This window comes from Suillus plorans (genome assembly GCF_016647745.1).
Source record: "Suillus plorans strain S12 chromosome Unknown HD556scaffold_13, whole genome shotgun sequence".
In the NCBI taxonomy this organism is placed as follows: domain Eukaryota; kingdom Fungi; phylum Basidiomycota; class Agaricomycetes; order Boletales; family Suillaceae; genus Suillus; species Suillus plorans.
In genome coordinates, this window is record NW_024537397.1 from 586,052 (window position 1) to 606,682 (window position 20,631).

A 20,631-nucleotide genomic window follows, 5' to 3' on the forward strand; every position below is an offset into this window, starting at 1 on the left:
TCAAACTTTTCCCGCCTGTCTCCCACCTTCTGTGATATGCTTGTGACCATTCTGAATGGTACGTTTCTATTTTTGCTTGTATAACCCGTTCTGAAAGGCGCTGCGCTTGCCATAGACTCCATATCTGAATATCCAAACTAGCCTGGCATGTGCCGATGGTACACCTGTTAAAATAAAAGGCAAGTCACAAAGCATTGAGAGTCACAATTACCTCGTGTCGCAAGCCTGCTTGACAGCACTCTGCTGGGTACGTTGTCGTCTTAGGATATCAGATTCGTCCCCGCACAGACCTGTGTCATTTTCAGAACTTATGTGTATCTCATCTCACCTGCTGAATATCTCTCTGCATGTTGATCTGCATCAAGTGATTCAAGTCTGTCACTTGACGGTGGACGCAAGCTGTATCTCTCTACCGCGGTCCTATTTGGAGCCTGAAGTGTCAAGCACAGGCCAAAGCATCGTCTATCACAATCATGTCGGCCGCCAAGATCGATATCTCTGCACCATACGAGCACGAACGGATAGTTTCACGTAGTTACTAGTCGGATACTATGGTGGAGCCTAATAGACCCATTCGCAGTCTTAATCTTTCTTTCATAACCAAACTGAACGAGCGGAATATCATTGTTGCTTATCACCATAGCCTTTTCGAGTTCCAACCGAGATGACTACATTCTGAGCCAATGGGCTTCGGTAAGGGATGATTATTTTGTCGATGAAAATTCACTCGTCCTCCATCCGTCACCGTCTCGTGTAGTACCATTTAGTAAGTGAAGCAAATAAACTACCTGTACATTTGGTGATAACATCATCCTTCCAGTGTCACAGTGGGCGTATTGAATGCGCGAGATGCATTTCATGTTGATCAAGGAGTGATGGTACAGATATTTTGATTGTTAACTAGGACGGCCCAGATGACCCTCAAAATCCTAAAAAGTGAGTTTGCGTACGCAGAGCAGAATGGTTATCAGGCTTATAGTTCTTTCACAGTTGGAGTTATTCAGATTGCGTTCGTTGTATTATTCTAGTGTCCTCTTTCTTGAGTGCTCACTCGATTTACCATCAGCTGCTATGGTTCCTGGATCTCTGCTACTTCCAATAGGGTGCTTGATCGTAGGCTGGACCTCTGAAGCCCATACCCATTGGATAGCTGTAGATATTGTTGGTTTTATTCTCCTAGCATTATTTCTCTACTGATGGTTTCGAGAGGGTATGGCACTTGTGGGCACAGGTATCATTCTGAGTTTCCAGTGTATTCAGACCTACATCCTTGAATGCTTTCAGCTTCATGCCGCTTCCGGTACGTATAATCTGGTTCCCATGTAACTCATCTCAAATGTTGCACACTCAGCAATTGCTGCTGTCGCCTTTTTGAGGTCACTGGCAAGCTTTGGATTTCCCTTGTTTGCTCCGGCAATGTATGACGCACTCGGATTCGGGAATGGCAATACTGTTCTGGCAGTTGCGGCGAACGTCTTAGGCTGTCCCGCGTATGTCTTCCTCCTTTATCCTTTCGTCGTCACCCTTGATAGTAATACCTGCAGGCCCTGGATATTTTGGTATTACGGGGAGCGGATACGGAACAGCAGTCGACATGCGCATTGATAACTCTAGAAGAATTGAGGAGCAACCGAAATGGCGCATGACGCACGAGTTATGAACCCTGCGGGCAGTAGTTGTGCACTGTACACTACACGTTCGCCAGGTTTCTAGATTGACAATAGACTCATGTAGGAGATCAGAACAGGCCATAAACACACCATAATACTATTCACAGCCGAACCTCCACATGATTAATTAGGTGCCACATGCACATATGTACGATAACTCCAAAATATAGGTGTCCTGAATTGTTCAATTCTAACTAATAAGTTCACCACCAGCGAATCTCTGTCCATAATAGGGGTCCAAAAATTGCAATTGCCGTCCATAACTACACAAAAATGTTAGTCGGGATAACTAAAGATCAAGTAGTAGAACTTACGACTCTACAGCTCAACCAGAATAGTCGAGGGTAATCTAGTATCGAAGGGATTTGCATGATATGCATGTCCGAATTTTTTTCGTCAGTGTGCACTTCACCATTCCCAGTCATATTGGGAGTGTCATTCACATGCGACTTGCTATTTGCGCGAGGTGCACGCATGCGTCGAGGGTGTGCAAAGAGCGACCATATAGAATACAATGCCACATAGAAGAAGTGATACGCAAGGAGTGAGGTTGAAGGTGCAATTCTAGGTCGATGGTCAACACAGAAAACATGGCAATCATGATTGGGAGATCACTCACCCACTCAGCAATGATACTGGACCACGGACGGATTCCCCTCCCCTTTCGAAATACTTGAAACATCCGTCTTGGAAGACAGTCAAACACTCGCCATCACCTCCGAACACGTCATAAAGGGCGACGCTCATAATATTGATAGTCGCAGCCAGCCCTTTGCGTTCCCACCACCATTTGTCGAGAATGTCCTTCATCTGGCTCCAGTCAAGTAGGTCGTTTATTTTATCGAGGTGCTGGGAAAGTATGTATACGTCGGACAGTGCAACGGTCATACCACCGCCTGTTAGCGGATGACGCATGTTCCAGGCGTCCCCAATAAGGATAGCACCACGTTTGTGCGTCTGAGGGGCAGGCGGTAGGAATGAATTGGGCATGCGGCGAACACGATCAGCAGAAAGAGCAGCACGGATCGGCTCATGTAGTTGATTAGGGAGGGAAGGCATTACTTCGGTGATGATATGTTTCTGGGGGGTCTTGAGCGCATGCAAACTATGAGCGGCAAGAAGCGAACCTTTAAGTCGGATGGCAGTGGACCTTTGACATCTACGAGTATGCGGGTATCGTGTTCCGATATTTGGTATAGCAAAACGGGTCCGTGGCCACGTACGAGCGCGACAGTGCCGTGCTGTGACATCGGCAACCGTGCATCCTTGAGTATCGCACCACAGAAATGTGACTTCGTACTTGAAGGACGTGCAGATGGACCTTGTATGGCGCTACGGAAGTTCGAGAAGCACCCATCTGCAATAATTGTTAAGTCTGCACGGAAAACCTCCCTCTCCTTGCAGCTAGAACGCGTAGCTTTCACACCGACGACCCTTCCTTCCTCTTCCACCAGTTCGTTTACGGTCGCTTCGATGACATCCACGCCTTTTGCGCGCTTTGCGTGTTCCCTCAGTCCCTGCACGAATAGTCCATGATGGAAACTCCGTCCTTCTCGTCCATCAGGATATGGAATATGAACAATGCGACCATCTTGAACGACCGCGTATCCGTGTACTGGTATCGCGTCTATACCTTCTAATGCACCCTGTAAGCCAAGCTTGTCGAGGAAGGCGACACCAGCAGGTTGGAGCAGCTCGCCGACTATACGGTCAGGTTCGGCAAGGCTCCGCTCGAGGAGTGCAATACGACGTTGCGGAGCTGAAGACTGCGACAGTGCGTGGGCAAGAGCAGAGCCAGCGATGCCAGCGCCGACAATAAGGACATCGTACTGCAAGGACATTAAATAACACGGGTAGTAAAGATTAGTTTGCAAAAATAAGTAGCAGGCCCTCAAACGCCGCCTCCGGTGCATCACACGTATGGGATTTGACACTCCGACTCGTATGATTTTTACCAGATATTCTTACCTGGCAGTCTTATGGGCTTTCGTAGTTGCTTGCCAATTATTACCCCGACTTATAAAAATTACTTCCACTTCATTAGCAAGTCTAAACCTCAGATTCCCCGCTAAACCTCTGTGGCAAACTTCAATGTCTACGTTCAACTTGTCAACATACCTGAAGTCCCGGAAAGCGGAATTTCTAGCTGATAATGGGGAAGGATGGACAGTGGTAATGGGAAATGAAGCGGGTGGTATGCTCAACCGTGTTTTGCTCGGCCTTAGTCCTTACCGTTGTCCTGCACCATATAGACCTCGATTCTCTCGCTAGTGCACTCGGATATGCTTGGTTGCGCTCCAACAAGAGCGGAAAAGCGATCGCATACATAACTACACCTAGGGAGGATTTTGGCCTTAGAGCAGAGAATTTGCACGCCCTTGGTCTCGCTGGCATCAACCACCCTTTTGAAGAACTTTATTGCTCTGGTGATCCTATTCCATCACAAGTGTCCCAGTTTGCACTTGTGGATCATAACGTCCTTGACATCAAATACGCATCTCCGACAGCCAGAGTTGTTGCAGTGATAGATCATCACGAAGATGAAGGACAATACAAGGATACTAGTACGACTGATCCCAGGATAGTCGAACCGGCTGGAAGTTGCTCGTCTCTTGTTACAAGATTGTATCAATCGTCTTCCAACCTTTCCATACCCCCAGAAATTTCCACGCTCTTGCTAAGTGCTATTTTAATCGATACTCACGGCCTGAAAGAGGGAGGAAAAGCTCTGGATGTTGACAAGGAGGCAGCTGCGTTTTTAATTCCCAATTCCCTTCTGGCGCACAAGGAAGAAATATCCGCATCATCAGATATCCAAACAATCATTCACCTCCCTTCCGTCCAGTCTCTGGCCGCGACGTTAAGAGAGGAGAAACTCTCTGTATCTGATCTCAGCACGCGGGACTTGCTGCGGAGAGACTACAAAGAGTACTCATTCAGCAGGCCTGCATCCGAGGATGCGACCCAATCTTTCAATATGACGAGAGTGGGTCTTGCCACCGTTCCCCGTCGCCTCTCCGCATTCTTTACATCATCAAGTTATCCTATAAAAGAAATTCAAGATTGGTTCGACGAAAGAGATCTTAGCGTTCTCGGCATACTCACTACATTTCGGAGCGAGAAAGGCAAAGGGCGGGAGCAACTTTGGATAATCAAGGCAGATGAAGGCATCGCAGAGAAACTTTTGCAAGGTCTCGAATCAAGCGAAGAGCTTAAACTGAAAAGGCTTGATTTCCCAAAGTTCGTGGGCAACGCCGACACGGCTGATGAATCTGAGGACGATGATGCTGAAGAAGTAACTGCCGATGAAGCGCGATTCGGGGATTCATTTGTTGCAAGGGCGTACAACCAGGGTAACGCGAAGGCGACAAGGAAGCAGACCGCCCCCATTCTCCGGGGACTTTTGGAAGGGCTATGAACTCACGAGGTGATTGTTTGACACAGTTAGAAACTCTCTCATACCTGATATATCCGATGCATATGTATAAAGACACGCAATGAAGCCATGTAAAGTTAGCGATCACTGTCGGATTGTCCTTGCGTTTCTCCATAAGCAATTAGAACCTTTGCCCCCTCGTTCATGACACGGTTGCATGTCCAACTAACGCGTTCAAGCGTGGCAAAATCTTGGAGCCCTTCCTTCAAACAGTATCCTTATCAAAACTGTGGTTTGTGCAGGCTAGGGCTCACAATCCGCAGCCCACTCTCCACTCTCCACCGTCCACAATATCCACATTTCGAGTCACTTCTATGGTTTGTGGAAAGCGTGTCTGTTTGTCACCCAGGTAAACAACAAGCACTTCATATTCCGTGTTGTCAGTGGTTCTCTTCGTTCTACCTCTTACCATCTTTCGAACTGCTCGCACCTCACATCATGAACAACGACATCCCTGCACTCGATTGTCCAGCAGTCGTCAATGATTTGGCTGATCGTCTGGGCTCTCTAAGCCGCTTTCTGGACGGCATCAACGACCTTACGAAATTCAGTTCCTTAGGAGATCACGAATTGCAGCACTACGGTCGAAAGGTCTTGCCCTCACATTTAAATCATCCTTTATAGCAACTGACGATTATTTTCCCATGCAGATCATCGCTCTGACTGAAGTATGTATAGTTTAAAATTTCGCAAACTCTTCCGATACTGATGCTCTCGGTATTTAAGGGTGCACGTATGACATTGAGACGCGAGGGAGTGGCCCTGTACCTCTTCGTTCTTTGTTCAGAGGAACTTTTGCCGTACAAGTCGGCGTACTTCAAATTTCTTCTTTGGATCAGACGCCGCAGGCCCGCGTTTCCCGCTGACATTGGAGGTAAACATCAGTCGTTATTTCGTTGGATTTCGTTGTTCACCGTTTGTACAGATCGAATTACTTCTCTCTTGTCTGTTTTAAAGACTAATTTCACTATACGGTGCGGGGGAGTTGACACTCGTGCCCAACTGGGCATCGAGGAGTTACTAGTGCCAAACGACGTACTAACCCCTTGTGAAACCGTCATCCAGACTGCAGGACATGCTGCTATTGCCTTGTCGCCACGGAAATCATATGCGGCGCCGGACGTTATGCTAGGTATGTGAAGCTGCTGCGATAAGTATTCAGGGGACCTATATTGACCAATAATTTTTAGCACCGGATGCTTTGGCGAAAAACAAGCAGAGAATCCACCAGCTCGCACGTTATGTGAAGTCACCAGCTGCGAATGCGCCCCCACCAGTTTCTCGGCTTTACCTGCCGAGCAACAACTGGGAGGCTCCTCGTCTTCGAAGGCCATTCGTTCGAACCAAGGCCATACGCTGCGAGGTTGTCCCCGAGAATCAATCATTGCTTGAAGACAAAGATCTGAGCAATTGGGAAGCCATACGCTGCGAGGTTGTCCCCGAGACTCAATCATCGCTCGACGATCTATTTACCCTGGACTGATCGCTACCACGTCGTATTTCATCAGAACCAAAACATCATTCCCCTTTCGTTACATGGCTGTTCTGTATTTGTAATTATATATCCATCGCCTATCCCATTATCGACGGACAATCCTCTTTCCTCGGCTGCCACACCACTGGTATCTGAAGTCTAGAGTCCTTTGCCCCATCCCATATGTATGTCATGTATATGTATACCCCTTTCATTTGTAACTAGAACTCTGCTAGAGCCGCCTTGGGATGTCATCTCATCGAAATTAGTATGCAAATTCCTCTGATTGTTGTCCAGCTTCTCCACGGCACGCCCAAATATTCCACATCACAATCAGGCTGTATTCGTGACTCGAAACCCGGCCGGTTGGGCGCCAACAATGCGCTGGCGTTTTGAGTTGGGACACATCAAAGGCTCACCTGCTCAAGTTTTTACATTGAGTGACCCAGAAAATCGGAGTCAGCTATGGATAGAAAGAATGATGCACTGGTGGTAAAGAACTTTTGGACGCTTAGATGAATGTACGTTTGGCGCAGAACATCAACGGCACGAGTCAAAGGAAATGCGACGGCAGGGGGCACATCAGAAGACCGTAGACTTGTATTGGGTCAGCGGAGAGAAACAGAATTTCAGGCTCGAGGGATAGCAAGACTACGTACGGACACAACGCAGAAGGCTCAAAGAAGAAAGCGGGCATATTGTCAGAAAAGAGAGTTGGGCGAATCCGGTACTGAAGCTGTGAAGCAGACGCAAGGATGAGGGAAGATGTACTACTGTGGACATAGCCAACGACCTCCCTCAGGACTGGACTAGGACTGACCGCCCACTCCGTCGCAGCTTGACTTATCCGTCTTTCTGTATACTATCCTAATCCTGTGAGTGATTCGTGCAGGATGATGGTAGTAAGAGAGGTGAAACAAGAAACTTCAACTACAATGCAAAAAGACCAAAATAGGTGGCATCGAACACATCTTACACCTACCTGCCGGTGGACAGCAGATCACAATATGGTCATTCGATCGATGGAGTCTGGGACATAGGGGCGTGCAGGTTGGCAGGAGTTCCGATGACGAAGTGAGATTATGAAACATCGACACAGGCAAAGTTATGGACGGGACACGCAACGGCAGTGATATCTATCAATTGGAGTTCGGATGGAGGGCAAGTGGTGAACGGATGCTGCCAGAGGCGTACGTGGTGGTTGTAAGATATGCGATGCGATGAGGGTTGCCAGCAGCGTTGATGGTAATTACAAGATACTGGCCACTGGGTGCGCATATGGCTTTTCCACGACTCCAGGTCCGACACTAGGGTGAGTCCTGTACGGCGGGATCGTAAGACCAGGTTTTCGCACTATATATTTAGTGATTGTCTGAGGGATTGCCGAGACCTGCGTAACAGATGCGCAAGGTTTTCAAACTCAGACAAACCTTATTCATCCCAGCAGCGGCTGGAAGCGGCTGCCAGAACGAACAAATGTCAACCACCGCCCTTCCTCTTCAGCGCTCAGCAGTCGCTAGGAAGGAGATTGTGTTTACTCAAGTATTGCAAGCGTGCCTGCAGTAAGTATTAGCATCCATCGTGGTGATGTGCACATATGTCAGTTTTTCAAAAACAATCCCACTGTCACCAACAGCTCATCGACCCACCGACTCGGGGCCTGCTCAGAACATTCAAATCTTGGTTCTCTCTTGAAGAAACTTTCTGGTACGCCGTATGAGTCACTCGGGTGTCCTCATTTGCTATCCGAGCCCTTCCTATAGTGACTCTGCGTTGCGGACTCGTATGTCGTATCTGACTCCTGAGTAAGAAGATTTGCACGTCGATCGAAAGACTCGAAGGTCTGAATCTGAATGCCATTGTGATGGATTTGACATATCACTTAGCCTATATACTAATGTCAAAACTAGGAACATCTTCAATCCCTTTTTGTCGCTTTCAGCTTCTCGACTCAATTTGATTAGGTGGTTTTCACATAGATCTTTGTCGCAGTACAGAGAACCTGAAATTCTTTCATCAGCAACGGCTTCGATAAATCACATTTCATTCACCTCGCCAGGATACACGCCACTGCAGTCGGAGCCTAAGTTCGGGTTGTTCGCGAGCAACGTCTTTTCCGGGATACCAGCTGCATCGGCAACGTCATGGCACGTTTCACCGGCCTTCAAAACATGGGTAACTTTGCAATCCTGGCCTTTGATTCCAAGGCATAAAACCTATGACGATGAGTTCAGGTGTTTTTCAAACGTCAAAATATCTTACTTCTCCGATAGCCAAATTATCGCAACCGCTGTCAATGATTTTGCTGTTGACTGCCGCCAGCTGGTATCTGTCGCATACATTCGATGAAAAAGTGAACGAAAGGCACCTGATTGTACGTACGTGGAAACACTATGTGCTGCGGAGATTTTGTCACATGTATCTCCAGAATGAACAGTTACATTACGGTCACAACCAGCAGGGAGGAGACCTGGACGTTTTGCGGTTATAAATGTTAGTACAATCGAACCTCGAAGATTACTGACTCTGAGCAGAAACAACTGAGGCAATGGCGGCAAGCGCAACCAGTCTGGCGGTGAAAAATGAAGCGTGCATACTGTTCAGGTGAGGAGGTTCAGGTACAGGCGAGTGATTTTTGATGTCTTTGAGCCGGCTTTTATAGATGCCTTTATACACCTGAAGGGACGAACACTGATCTTCTGACGGCCAGGGTTTGCCGTTCTTTTCTACTCGTGACTCGGCATCCTTCGACTGAGTAAATGGACACGATCATATAGCACGCGCAACGTTCACGCTCTGACATTGTAAGAAGTTTGTTCGTTTAAGCTAATGACACGTCGTACTAGGATTCCTGATAATCCCTACCCGGTAGGCCTAATTTAGTAGTGGTCTGGACTCTGGAGATGATGCTGGGGAGACTGTATAGCCCCCTCCGAGGTAAACAAGGAGGCTTTCTTTTAGTCCTAGGGACAACTGGAAAAACTCTATAAGGCGCCTTGCACCTGGGTTCTGCCGCGGGCCAATTAGCCAGACCGGTTGACAAAACTCCCGAGTGCTGCCAATAACATTACCAACACTACAGGCTTTTACACGAAATTTCTCCGACCTCACTCCACGATGCTGGTAATGCACGCTAGCAGTTGATGGTACTTGAACCACTTGTCTTCGTCACCTACAGGTACTATACTGACTCTATAACACCTTGTAGTCAAGTGTATTTTTCGTCCCATGAACCACTCGCCAGGACAGTGCCAGCTGGTATCTGGTGAGAAGTCTGGCAAGAAAACAACATCGGAGTGGGCTTTGAAGGCTTGTATGAGACGATCACCAATGTCTCCGTCTCAGGTAGTGAGTTTTCCGCTCGGATCACTGTTTGCTATAACTTGCATGTCTCCGCCAACGTCCGCACCCCCTTCAGATGCCCCTTCAAAACTATACCTTGCTTCAAGTCCAACAGGCGAAGCGTCTTGTCGTAGGATCCCGTCACCATACGCCGTCTATCATGGAAGACTGCGACTGCATCTTCATGGCCTTCAAACACCTGAACAGGTGTGGTGCTTACTGGGCTGCCTCTTCCACTGCCTCTTTCTCATTGAGCACCGTCGAGTTGGGCTTGTAGAAACTGTACGTGTACTCGGCATCTTATAGCACTCGATTGTAAGGTTAATTCCCAATATAGATTGCGGCATCATGCCATAAGTTGCAGTGGTGAGTTTACTGCTTAACATCTCATCAGACGCCAAAGGCACAAGGCCTACTGACGAAGTTGACGGACCGGATGTATATCAGCCGGAAGATGCGGAAGATCGGATCATTCCGTTTCATAAAGCAGGGTATACGCAACGTAAATGATGGTTCAGAGCGCTGGAGCGATTGCCATACGTACGGCGTGTCTTGAGGTATAAGAATACTGCCGCACATTCGTCCGCGCACTGACATACTTAGTAGTGAATTGAAAATCTAACTCTCAAGTAACAAATGGAAACTTCCATGTGATGAGTTCCTACATGGTTTGCGCTATTTGTCTCCTGATGGCACTAATTCCAACAGGTGGTTAGATACACGCTGATGACATACTGGGTGTTACGGAAGTACACGTCAAGTATATGTTCATTATCACTCCTACAAATATGAGTATCAAAGACACGGCGAGCTGTTCACTTTCTCATTAGCATGTGGTCCGCAATTCATACCCAAGTCTTCAGCAATGATCAGTGCAGCCTTCTCTCCAATGAGGAGTGCCGTTGAGTGCGTGTTCTGGGGAGACAGTTAGGTCACACGTCAATAGTTACTAATCCAAAACCCACCGTGCCAACATTTCTAGGCGCGATAGACATATCTGCAACCTTCAGGCCCGCCACGCCATACACATTTAGCCGAGCGTCGACGACTCCTTTCTCTAACTCTGGTTTCATGGCGCAAGTCCCCAACTACATCCGCAGGTATCAGTCACGTAGAATTATCAAAACTTCAAATGCACGCACCGAGTGCGCTGCCGTTGGGACTGAAATTTGATTCAGCATTTTACCGTCATATTGAGGATGACAGTGAAAACGTACTGTTGTCACGATGAAATCTGTCGATCGCCTCATCGTCTTCAGCAGTATAGATGATGTCAGGCGCATTCAAGTCCACAGGCCCGGATGTTTCGCTGCAGACTGCAGCGCTTCCGTCTGAGAAACATGGGTGGCCTGCAGGGACTTCACCTCGGTAGGAAGGCATGCGTCGTAATAGTTCTCGCATCTTCTTGTACGCAAAGTTAAGAGGTACGATATCGGATGGACTAGATGAAATATTATAGTCTTGCAATTTCTGAAAGGAGGTGTACCGACTTACTCATCCAGGAAGCCCGTAGTGAAGTCGAGGACTTCCTTGCCGTTCTCTCCTAGTTTGATATGAACGCTGCCAACAGACCTAGGGTAAAGCTATTGAAGCATTCAGAACAAATCACGGGGTAGATGGGGAGTAGTACTGTAAAATAGCCAGCACTCATGTAGTTGCGAAGAGGAAGGGCACTCGAGAGCGGAATATATCTGGTTGCCGTGAGCATTCGTACGTCATTAGAGCACAGTGATGTGCACAAACCCCGCACATAGACCGAAGATGGCAACAGCCTTGTCCGGGCGATCTTGGAAGAATTCTTTCCATGGCGTCTGGAAAGCTGGACCCATGGCTCTCAGCTCATCTTCATCAGGCCGCCACTTGATTTTAGCATCGCAGCCACTGCAATACTCATCAGTACTTCACCAGTAACAACAACTTGTACAGACTTTTGGGCTATGAGCGACTTTCCATTACTTTTCCATTGCGCAAGGCTTTCTATATTTGGACGCTTGAAAGATGTGTTGAGAATATGTGGAAAACACGCTTACCCTGTACAACACTCTCCTCCCCACGCCAAAGAGGGTCCAAGGTAACGGCTCCGTCAGCAGCAAAGTATGGAACGAAGCAGCCGATATGATCTGATAACCCTAAGCTAAGATCAACTTAATAGGTGAAAGCGGACCTTGATAATTTTCTCCAACACCAGGCAAGTCCACCAGTTGCTCGATACCACATTGCTTGAGGACCCTCTCAGCACCGATTCCAGACCTCTCGAGAATGGCTGGTGAACCAAATGCCCCAGCAGAGACAACAACGAACTTTAATGCTCTCACGATGTTCGATGATTGATCGGCATCTGGGCAAGACACTGGATCGCAGGTGAACTCAACACCTACGGCACGCTTGTCCCTTTGGTTGTAAAGAATGTCGTCAATAGTTGGATGTAATTGTGATTCCAGGTGGACACTCACTCAAATATAATGCGCTTCACAAGCTTGCCGACCCAAAGTTGTAAATTCGGGTTGTGGGCTTGGTTGTATATATAGTGGTGAGCTACGTCAGAACGCCTTCCAGTCGTTCCGTCAATATACCTTCTCATACATGAGGCTCATTCACAATGATGTACGAGTACTGGCTTACTTCGCCCATGGCTGAGGTGATATTGTTAGTGGTGGCAAACAGAGATGGGGAATCAATAGCGCACACTGTATGCGTTGCATGTTTCTAGATCCTCTGTGTCGTCGGCATATGGCCTCTTGTGATAGGTTGTACCAACATGCACGAACTCTTCCCAGATACCTGTTGTGCAGCCACCATGAGATACCTTGATAGGTCCATTGTCCCCGTGAGTTGGGCCATCAGGCTGGACCTCGTATGTCTCCAGCTGCGCAAGATGCAAGGATTCAGTTTGAGAAATATATAGAAAGCGAATTTGACGACCTTCTTCATGAGAGGAATTAGATTCTCAGATTCCCAACCGTCGGTCCCCCAGTCATCAAAATCTGAGGCAGGCGCACGAGTGTATATCATGACTGTATCATATCAGAGCCGCGTTCCTTGCTGCAAGAATGTTACGAACAATTCACGCTTGAGCCTCCACCTACACAATGACCGGACTGAACAATTGGTGCACGGCCATTGAGACGCGGATTAGGATTTCCAACATTGGCTGTCAGCGTGGTACTTGTCGGCGCCTGATGGGTGAAATATTGGTAGGGTTGGATATGAGCAGCTTGATCGAGGGTATGTTCACCCGCTTCCAAAATTAAAATCTTGAGAGAGGGATCGCACGCAGCTAGTCGGCCCGCAGCAACGCAAGCTGTAGTACCACCTACGCACAGCGCGCCATGTAAAAAGTAAGCTACTAGATAATGTTATTCTAGTACTCACCTCCGGCAAAAATGATATCGAATTCTGACAGGATTGGACGAGGCTGAGACATTGAGGGAGTGCTGCTAAAGCCTGAGTGCCACGTTGCTACAGTTGAAGATGAGTCTGTGTCCCCATCGTGTCGTAAGCCTAACTCGTAAATTCGGGGCGGTGCCAGTGACGACGGCCTGACTTGAACATAACCGAGGAGTTTATGTAAAACAGTCAACTTCACGAAACTAGTCGGATCCATTCGAATCAATCAGACCAGGGGCGCACATGAGCTTGCACGAGGCGGAATTGCATGGTATGACAATACATGTTCACATAGTATCTGTCGAAGTTCAGAACCCTTGGACGTGACACTTTCAAGGGTTTCTCTGGAACCAAAAAGTTGAGGGAGATTGCCTGAGAGACTGCACATGCAAAGGTTTTTCTGGAGAAGGATGTCGTGAGAAAGCGCAGGGTCGGTATCTCGTGTGTTGAGTCGATGGCTAGTCCTAGTAGGATCCCCGTCATAATGCGAGTGCACACCCAAGTCAGATGTTGCGTGTTGAGGGGCAGTGCGTGGGCCACGAGTGTAAGTGCATGGCTTCAACCTGTAGGAATGACGTGGACACGACGCCCGCTGCGTTCGAATTACCTGGATTCATCTGACATCAATACCGTAATTGACCCCCACACTGAGCAAGTACTACAATTTTCACTTACAATACATGCTGATGAGTTCCAGCCCTCAACAATTCATAAACACCTCGGATCAATGGCCATCATTGATGTCGTCAGCCCTGAAGTCATCCGACAAATGATGCACATTGTCGAGCACCTCGCGCGGAGCACAGACGAGCTCTACTCAAACATTAGAGTAACCCTCATGGTAATCAGGGAGAGCCTCGTAGAAGACCTGCTCATCGCTATCAAGGGCTTCTCCTCAGAGATTCGCTTAACCCTCGTGCCTTTTAGGATACTCGTAGACGACCTGATCACCTATGTCGAGGACCTCGCGCACGCGACAGACACCCTCTCCTCAGATATTGGCACAACCCTCCCGTCTTTGACGCTGTTCGTAGAAAACCTAATGATCGCTGTCGAGCACCTCACGCAGAAAACCAACACACTCTCCTCCGATGTTGGCGCAACCTTGGCATCTATTGCGCTGCTCGTAGAAAACCTGGTTGCGACAACGAATGCGCTAGCGCTGGACATGCATTACCTACTGCAAGGCTGCATCGCTCTTGTTGCGTTGTTGTGCTTGTTGACAGTCCTCTGCATCGTGCGCTGGTGCTACATATTTAGTAGAGAGCTTCGGGGTGTGCAGCATCTCAAAACCGCGTGAACTTTTTTTGCAGTCCTTTGGGGTCAGTGACTCTATGTTAGACATCTTTCGTCATATACATCTTTCCTTCGATATAGGTGGTGTGGTGCGCTGGCATATTATAATTCAGACACGTACTCCCACCGCGTAGACTTGCACATATCACCCAATTATCAGCACTATTGCATTCATCGCAGAAAATGTCATAAGAGGCCAGAATTCCAACCGGATTGGTGACTGAGTCAAAACGCAGATGTTGTGGACAAGAACTCCAGGCGGCACAGACCAGAAAGTAGAGCTGACCGAGGGCACTCTATACGGTAGTACTACGTGAATGATCAACTACGCATGTCAAGTGCATAACGACATCGCACTAAATTAATACAAAGACCAACTGACCAGCACTTCCAATCAACCTCTAAATCACTGCATCTTTCGATTCAAATACTTGAAAATAAGATCCGTAAGCCAAACCAGGAGACAGAACACAAAGCCAACACTCACTACAGTGACAAAAGTCCCATCGTCCAACATCTCCTTCCTCGGCACAAGCTCATAGCCAAATACCTTAGGCAGCATGATTCGCCATGCGAACCAGTACAGCACGCCTACGAACATGATGGCGATTCCGACGAGACAGTACCTATATGACAAGCGTCGGATGAGAATAAGGGACGCATGGATAAGTGCTGGTGGAAGAAGCGTACAGGTAATATGGCAGTGGTGGGGTGTCGCCGACGCCATTGGCTGGTTTCAGGAAGGGAGCGATGAGGACTGTGTGGAGGTTTGGTTAGGGAAAAAAGTGTTGGAGCTGTAGATTGGTAACTCACGGAAGCAAGCAGCAGCCAAGAAGAATACGGCGAGAGGCCACCATACTACATCATACGCGTCAACGTACCATACAGGAAGAGCGACATATTTGCTCACCTTTGAATGGCCGAATAGCATCTGGCTTCTTCCATCGCAGATAGAACAAACCCTAGCGGCATCAAGAGGTAAGAAACACTCGAGAAAAGAGTTGAAAGACGTACGATGACAATAAAGAAATTGATAATTTGCTGTGGATATCCTTCAACGTCCAAAATGAAAGGGTAAGCAATGTTTGGGGGAGGCCCGATGATGACGATAATCTAGAAGACCAATCTCAGATTGATATCATATTTCCAGGGTAGTGCTTACGGAGGGTATCAAATGAATTATCAATCCTGGAAGTGGTGACCTCCCAGTGGGCCAATTTGAGGCCCAGAATTTGTTTCCGAATGGTAAGGGTATCCCTTCCTTCGCGAGCTCTGTGATTGAAGCATAAGCTACGTAGAATCACGATGTCGGTATGACGAACCTTGATTTACTCGTGCAGCCACAAAAGTCTAGATGAAAAGTTCTTGAGTCACAAATTTCCATAGCATCCCTCGACTTACCACAGTGATAACGTTCTATGGCCCAACATCAAACGGAGATCATGATACGAAATACATAGGACTCACTCCAAGAGCACTATTATGAAAACCACGAGTCAGTAAACCCTCAGACTCAGGACGTCGGGCTCACCTAAGAGCAATGAAAACCGATAGCGCACGCTCTGCAACAGAACCAAAGACGTTCCCGAAAAACAAAGAAGCGACAGTAACGCCAGACTCAATAATCTCCGTCTATCGATACCATTCAGTGTTTCGTTAATAGTAAAGATAAAAAAGTTCTCACCTTGGTTGCAGCAGAGAAATAAGCCACATTTGCAAGCAAGTACAAAACGGTGCATATACCAAGACCGAGCGGGCCTGCGATCTTGAGCGTCCTCACTGGATTACGGACGTCGTTCATCACGTAGTTCACATTGGACCATCCCGTATATGCGTACAGGACTTTGAAGGTGGCTGTAGCATACTGTCAAGACCATAATCAACATATGGGCGTCTAGGAATAACATTGAACGCACGTCGTTGCTGCTCGTGGAGCTCCCCGCGAACGCGTTTCTGAAATTATAGTACGGATCCACAACGCGGGTTTTACCAGAGAGAACTACCCAGCCTGTGACCACAACAAATACCAAAATTACGATCTTGAATATCGAGAGCAACTGAAAGGAATATGTTGAATACAATGATAGTGTAAAGATGAAAACTTGCATACGTTCATAATCAGTACGCCGGTCTTCGGGGCTATTCCGTGTAGAAAGGTTACGAAGAACATGACTAGATGCTATGAAACGACCGTAAGATGCCAGTTAGGTAGAAGACACACCTCCAAGTGCAATTCCACGCTCATTCCAGCGACCTGCGGATTGACCAGCGGCAACCAAGATACTACATCATATCAGTCGAGCGGTTTCGTCAAATCCAAAATACGTACTTGCTAGCAAAAACCTTGACGAAGCAGTTAAGTTTCAACACCGAGTACACACAAAACAAGGCATGACTGACAATACAGTTGCTCGCAGTAAACCCAAGTAATATAGCGTTGGCAGCAAATATTATTGTAGCGAGGTACTTGGGCTTTTTGTAGACGGCCTCGAGGTATACCTTCTCTCCGCCACTGCGAGGGAACATGGTGCCGAACTCGAGCCATATGAAGAGTCCACAGAAGCTAAGCAAGAAACCGAGGACCCAAAGCATAAGGGAAGCGCCGACTGAGCCCACGCTAGAGAGGATGGAGGACGGCGTTGAGAATATGCCGGAGCCGATGATTTTTCCAACGATAAGGAGAGTGCAAGATGTTACACCAAGGTAACGACCCATGCCTCCCGCAGTATCTGGATGATGTCAGACGAGCAAGCTGAAGGAATAGCGAGCAACGGCACCTTCTTCAAAGGTGAGTTCTCCAGGACTCCAGTAAGCATTTTCGTTGGGTGACTTCTGAATCCCTTGATCCTTTTCGCCGAGCTGTGAACCGGAAGCACGGTCATCCTGGTCGTCTCCCTGCTGCTTGCTTAATCGCGACCACCAGGTAGTGGACATTCCTCTGGATGGAGTGGGAGCTATGAACACATTGATGTAAGATAAAAGGGCGCTTGATGATAACGCAAGAATGTGTCCACATGATGCAAATACCATGCTGCGCACGAAAGAGTGCCAGGTCCCCGTCAACCATGTGGATTCAAAATTCAAAATCAAAATTTCTAGTCTAACGTTCCCCTGAATGGTGCTCACGTGCGGGTAGTTCATGTTCGGAATCAGTGACAAACATTTATCATGCCATGGCGTGCCGTCGGCATGTTACGGATAACAAGAAACGCGACATCTAGTAGCAACTCTATGTGATCTAGATTCTATGCATCATATGATTCTACAATCGTGCATTAAACCAGCCAATTTTATAATAAACGTACTCCACGTCTTCATCGAGACCTTGTCCTCGCGTATAATCGCCATATGCATCACATGTGATATATTCCTTCGATAGTATGACGAGATCAGCATCACCGTTCGGATCAACATCGCATGCCTTGAGGAACACGGACTCAACCGTGTTTGACTCGAATGTGTGCGTTGGACGAAGTGGTATCACAAGATGAAAAGCGGCGGGAGATATGGTGCTATCAGAAGGACGTCGCATGAGTCCTTTCAGACAGTCCCTGATCCAAACTGCATGTTGGGCTTCGTAAATGATGTCTGCACCAAGGACCACATCAAATGGGTACGAAAGACAATCTGGTCTAGGAGTAGTAGAGAATGATGACCAGTCGAGGAAATGAGTGGTAATGGAATGGGTTGAAGTAATTTTATCGACTGTGGAGGAGACATTCGCGTCAACGTTTGACCTGAGGTTGGCTAACACAGAAGGGTGGAAATCGGTCGCAACCACATGAACCTCGCGATGGTTGAAAGACGGCAATGCATCCAGTAATTTCATAACCACTAAGCTAACCAACCCTGTTCCTGCTCCGAGTTCAAGGACGTTGAGCCTGCGTGATTCAGAGCTTTGAGAAGAAGAATCCAATCCAAATCGCTCAGGATCTTCCACAATCATTTCTGCCAAGACACATGCCCCGCCCCATGTCTGCGCTCCCACACTCCCGTAGTCATTGTTGTCCAGCGGAATATCCGTGAGCTGAGCTTCCACTCGCCTCTGCCCGTCTATAGAACCAAAAACGAAGTTACGGGTGATGATTCCAGCAGCAGCGACCCCGGCACAAATCGCGAGTAGCGACGCGGCTTGTTGGACGAGTATCTCTGTGTAAGCCAAGGTAGGCTCTGGTGTACCAAGATCATCCAATGAGACTTTTTCGGAGCGCGATAAGTCCTGCCAGACCTCGAGCTGTACGATTAAAGCGGTAAGCCACCGAATGGAATATGAGCGCTCGAATGCGTCAGATCGGATAGCTTGGAGTTCGCTATCATCCTCATGGCGAAGGTAATTTTGCTCTCCATTAGATACAGGCACCTGCACACGTTTGCGACGCGAGCCACGGACTTCTGGATGGTAGAGTGACTGTAAATAAGTCAAGGCATCGAGAAGCTGGGTGACGGAGAAACTCGCGATCTTGGAGATCGGTGGAAGATATGTGGTCGGTGGGCAGAGAACAGACATTTAGAGACGTTAAAATCAAGGAGGCGGGAATACAATTAATGCTAGCATAAAATCATACTAGTACTGGTTGGATATTTGAGAATTATGGTTTCAAGTTAACACGGGTGTGTACCACGATAGCGTGAATAACAAGTCTAAACAACCATCACCGCTAATGATTGATCAGAATTATCAAGTAACGAAATGAATAATCCCAGTCAATCTTCCACTCTGTCCATATCATCCATCCCGCCATCTAGCTTTCAGAATGCTTCTGTCTATATGTCACAACCGTCCCTGCACGATTCCATCCATACTGATCCAAATTCACCAGAAGTGCTGAAGCAGAGCGTGCAAATAGCGCTTGACCATGTCGCAAGGATTCAATCGCTGGCACGCAATTGCTTGCACGGCGTGTAAGTCTCTCTACTCCCTTCATACTTATACCGTGTTTAATTATTCGTCAGACAAAGCGCATACCAAGCAGGAAACAGTCCTGCACATACAACAGGCAAGTACGTTCATGTTTTTCTATAATTGTGGCTTTACGCTTCCAATTTTCAGCTGAGCTGGCTGCACTCATGCAGGCACTTCGCACACTTGCTGAATTCCTTCGACAAACTGGTGTAGGCGCATACCCCATGCCACCCGCCCCTGAGTCTCAGAGTGCATCGTCGGTACCTCCCACAGAGCAGCAACTGATTGACACCACGGCTAGAGAGGTACAAGTGCTTTATGAACGCCTGAAACGTATTCAAGAGAGCAATACCGTTGCTGTAAATCTACTAGGGGCTGCTGATACCGTCTCTCGTGCACGCTAATCAACATCGGTGCCAATTCTATTGTGTAGTTTTGTAATATCGGCCCAGTTGATATGCGACGATGCGCAGCTTAACTGGCTTCAGGTGACAGTGCGTTTGAACTGACTTGTACTGGTGGTTAATCTCTCGAGGATGACAGTCTGGTACTCAATAGCTCCGAGGGAGCGTGTCCTCAATTCAGCTGCCTAGCGTCTGGATACATAGATCGTGCCAAGAACTCGAGAGCCAACCTTACCTAGGTTTGACATCATCAAATACCAATTAACCGCGGTATTCGCCACCCTTAAGAAGCTGAACTTCAATCCCGACCTCTGTTGGAAGGTTAGCCAGGGAGTACTAATAAAGGACCTCATTCCACGATTGATGAAAGCGGTGGATTTGAAAGCGACTTATACCTGCGAAGTATATTATATGACGATCCAATTTGCATATATCCATCTGCCCATTCGTTTTACCTACACATCTCACCTGCAATTATGCTGACTTTGTCACTTCATCACACAACGTTTTCTGTTGTTGATCCGGAGGCTAAGGTTTCGTTGTATCGCGCATACGGCATCCACCTTGAGATCGAGGCGATGGGGAGGCGTATTGGTGTGATCCAACATCGCAAAGTATTCGGGAGTCTGTTCTGGTGCGTCTGGAGGCGCTTGGTCCGCCTCTTTGAGATAGTCGGAGCTGAAGCTTCGAAGTATGATTCTGTATGATTTTGTCACATC

General features: G+C 47.7%; 10 protein-coding genes across 10 annotated transcripts; 5 read left to right on the plus strand and 5 right to left on the minus strand.

Annotated features, from left to right (window-relative positions):
• Positions 1 to 671: 671 nt before the first annotated feature.
• Positions 672 to 1,959, plus strand: HD556DRAFT_194947 (uncharacterized protein). Its single transcript, XM_041309861.1, has 7 exons — positions 672 to 766; positions 821 to 936; positions 991 to 1,009; positions 1,067 to 1,161; positions 1,210 to 1,300; positions 1,352 to 1,490; positions 1,545 to 1,959. Exons 4-7 carry the CDS (start codon positions 1,072 to 1,074, stop codon positions 1,603 to 1,605), a joined length of 381 nt encoding a protein of 126 aa, XP_041163299.1. The 5' UTR covers positions 672 to 766; positions 821 to 936; positions 991 to 1,009; positions 1,067 to 1,071; the 3' UTR covers positions 1,606 to 1,959.
• HD556DRAFT_1351914 (squalene epoxidase-domain-containing protein) lies at positions 1,723 to 3,584 on the minus strand (the record flags this gene model as incomplete). Its single annotated transcript, XM_041302388.1, has 4 exons — positions 1,723 to 1,933; positions 1,985 to 2,234; positions 2,290 to 2,750; positions 2,798 to 3,584. Coding segments are annotated over 4 exons (1,558 nt in total), but the record flags the coding sequence as incomplete, so codon positions are not given.
• Positions 3,585 to 3,761: 177 nt separating this feature from the next.
• On the plus strand, positions 3,762 to 5,088 carry HD556DRAFT_1430874 (DHH phosphoesterase; the record flags this gene model as incomplete). Its single annotated transcript, XM_041304944.1, has 2 exons — positions 3,762 to 3,864; positions 3,923 to 5,088. 2 exons carry the CDS (start codon positions 3,762 to 3,764, stop codon positions 5,086 to 5,088), a joined length of 1,269 nt encoding a protein of 422 aa, XP_041163301.1.
• Positions 5,089 to 5,544: 456 nt separating this feature from the next.
• Positions 5,545 to 6,589, plus strand: HD556DRAFT_1306058 (uncharacterized protein; the record flags this gene model as incomplete). Its single annotated transcript, XM_041299868.1, has 5 exons — positions 5,545 to 5,697; positions 5,757 to 5,774; positions 5,833 to 5,980; positions 6,032 to 6,238; positions 6,297 to 6,589. The coding sequence occupies 5 exons, from the start codon at positions 5,545 to 5,547 to the stop codon at positions 6,587 to 6,589; spliced, it is 819 nt and encodes a 272-aa protein (XP_041163302.1).
• A 1,726-nt stretch (positions 6,590 to 8,315) lies between these two features.
• On the minus strand, positions 8,316 to 9,175 carry HD556DRAFT_1306059 (uncharacterized protein; the record flags this gene model as incomplete). The annotated part of the gene is made up of 5 exons (XM_041299869.1): positions 8,316 to 8,429; positions 8,632 to 8,796; positions 8,843 to 8,909; positions 8,963 to 9,050; positions 9,106 to 9,175. 5 exons carry the CDS (start codon positions 9,173 to 9,175, stop codon positions 8,316 to 8,318), a joined length of 504 nt encoding a protein of 167 aa, XP_041163303.1.
• Positions 9,176 to 10,707: 1,532 nt separating this feature from the next.
• On the minus strand, positions 10,708 to 13,346 carry HD556DRAFT_1266917 (GMC oxidoreductase-domain-containing protein; the record flags this gene model as incomplete). The annotated part of the gene is made up of 16 exons (XM_041299121.1): positions 10,708 to 10,837; positions 10,888 to 11,010; positions 11,065 to 11,084; positions 11,140 to 11,363; positions 11,417 to 11,505; positions 11,553 to 11,613; positions 11,666 to 11,803; positions 11,851 to 11,899; positions 11,953 to 12,042; positions 12,087 to 12,313; positions 12,376 to 12,495; positions 12,545 to 12,555; positions 12,609 to 12,788; positions 12,845 to 12,936; positions 12,984 to 13,235; positions 13,295 to 13,346. The coding sequence occupies 16 exons, from the start codon at positions 13,344 to 13,346 to the stop codon at positions 10,718 to 10,720; spliced, it is 1,848 nt and encodes a 615-aa protein (XP_041163304.1). The 3' UTR covers positions 10,708 to 10,717.
• Positions 13,347 to 14,036: 690 nt separating this feature from the next.
• Positions 14,037 to 14,609, plus strand: HD556DRAFT_1440319 (uncharacterized protein; the record flags this gene model as incomplete). The annotated part of the gene is made up of 1 exon (XM_041306098.1): positions 14,037 to 14,609. The coding sequence occupies one exon, from the start codon at positions 14,037 to 14,039 to the stop codon at positions 14,607 to 14,609; it is 573 nt and encodes a 190-aa protein (XP_041163305.1).
• Positions 14,610 to 14,774: 165 nt separating this feature from the next.
• Positions 14,775 to 17,945, minus strand: HD556DRAFT_195053 (amino acid transporter). The gene is made up of 18 exons (XM_041309863.1): positions 17,383 to 17,945; positions 17,006 to 17,334; positions 16,935 to 16,948; positions 16,827 to 16,888; positions 16,716 to 16,777; positions 16,522 to 16,662; positions 16,290 to 16,469; positions 16,137 to 16,237; positions 16,073 to 16,082; positions 16,007 to 16,021; positions 15,928 to 15,955; positions 15,768 to 15,877; positions 15,620 to 15,718; positions 15,516 to 15,567; positions 15,419 to 15,463; positions 15,296 to 15,362; positions 15,093 to 15,231; positions 14,775 to 15,035 (listed from the first exon to the last, which is right to left on the minus strand). Exons 1-18 carry the CDS (start codon positions 17,744 to 17,746, stop codon positions 15,012 to 15,014), a joined length of 1,842 nt encoding a protein of 613 aa, XP_041163306.1. The 5' UTR covers positions 17,747 to 17,945; the 3' UTR covers positions 14,775 to 15,011.
• HD556DRAFT_195033 (putative methyltransferase-domain-containing protein) lies at positions 17,741 to 19,228 on the minus strand. The gene has a single exon (XM_041309862.1). It carries the CDS (start codon positions 19,110 to 19,112, stop codon positions 17,868 to 17,870), a length of 1,245 nt encoding a protein of 414 aa, XP_041163307.1. The 5' UTR covers positions 19,113 to 19,228; the 3' UTR covers positions 17,741 to 17,867.
• Positions 19,229 to 19,258: 30 nt separating this feature from the next.
• On the plus strand, positions 19,259 to 20,318 carry HD556DRAFT_1351997 (uncharacterized protein). Its single transcript, XM_041302389.1, is given in 6 exon segments — positions 19,259 to 19,507; positions 19,559 to 19,602; positions 19,656 to 20,053; positions 20,066 to 20,152; positions 20,169 to 20,224; positions 20,239 to 20,318. The coding sequence occupies 3 exon segments, from the start codon at positions 19,296 to 19,298 to the stop codon at positions 19,910 to 19,912; spliced, it is 513 nt and encodes a 170-aa protein (XP_041163308.1). The 5' UTR covers positions 19,259 to 19,295; the 3' UTR covers positions 19,913 to 20,053; positions 20,066 to 20,152; positions 20,169 to 20,224; positions 20,239 to 20,318.
• Positions 20,319 to 20,631: the final 313 nt, after the last annotated feature.

Excerpts from the sequence above, each read along its gene's own strand:
- HD556DRAFT_194947 (XM_041309861.1), top strand. The coding sequence starts at position 1,072 with ATGGTTCCTGGATCTCTGCTACTTCCAATAGGGTGCTTGATCGTAGGC. Across the intron at positions 1,162-1,209 it reads ATTGGATAGCTGTAGATATT|GGTATGGCACTTGTGGGCAC; the intron begins GTTGGTTTTATT and ends TGGTTTCGAGAG. Across the intron at positions 1,491-1,544 it reads AACGTCTTAGGCTGTCCCGC|GCCCTGGATATTTTGGTATT; the intron begins GTATGTCTTCCT and ends TAATACCTGCAG.
- HD556DRAFT_195053 (XM_041309863.1), bottom strand. The coding sequence starts at position 17,746 with ATGAACTACCCGCACGTGAGCACCATTCAGGGGAACGTTAGACTAGAA. Across the intron at positions 17,335-17,382 it reads AGAACTCACCTTTGAAGAAG|ATACTGCGGGAGGCATGGGT; the intron begins GTGCCGTTGCTC and ends GACATCATCCAG. Across the intron at positions 15,464-15,515 it reads TGCTATTCGGCCATTCAAAG|TATGGTGGCCTCTCGCCGTA; the intron begins GTGAGCAAATAT and ends CGTATGATGTAG.
- HD556DRAFT_195033 (XM_041309862.1), bottom strand. The coding sequence starts at position 19,112 with ATGTCTGTTCTCTGCCCACCGACCACATATCTTCCACCGATCTCCAAG.
- HD556DRAFT_1351997 (XM_041302389.1), top strand. The coding sequence starts at position 19,296 with ATGAATAATCCCAGTCAATCTTCCACTCTGTCCATATCATCCATCCCG. Across the intron at positions 19,508-19,558 it reads CGCAATTGCTTGCACGGCGT|ACAAAGCGCATACCAAGCAG; the intron begins GTAAGTCTCTCT and ends ATTATTCGTCAG. Across the intron at positions 19,603-19,655 it reads CAGTCCTGCACATACAACAG|CTGAGCTGGCTGCACTCATG; the intron begins GCAAGTACGTTC and ends TCCAATTTTCAG.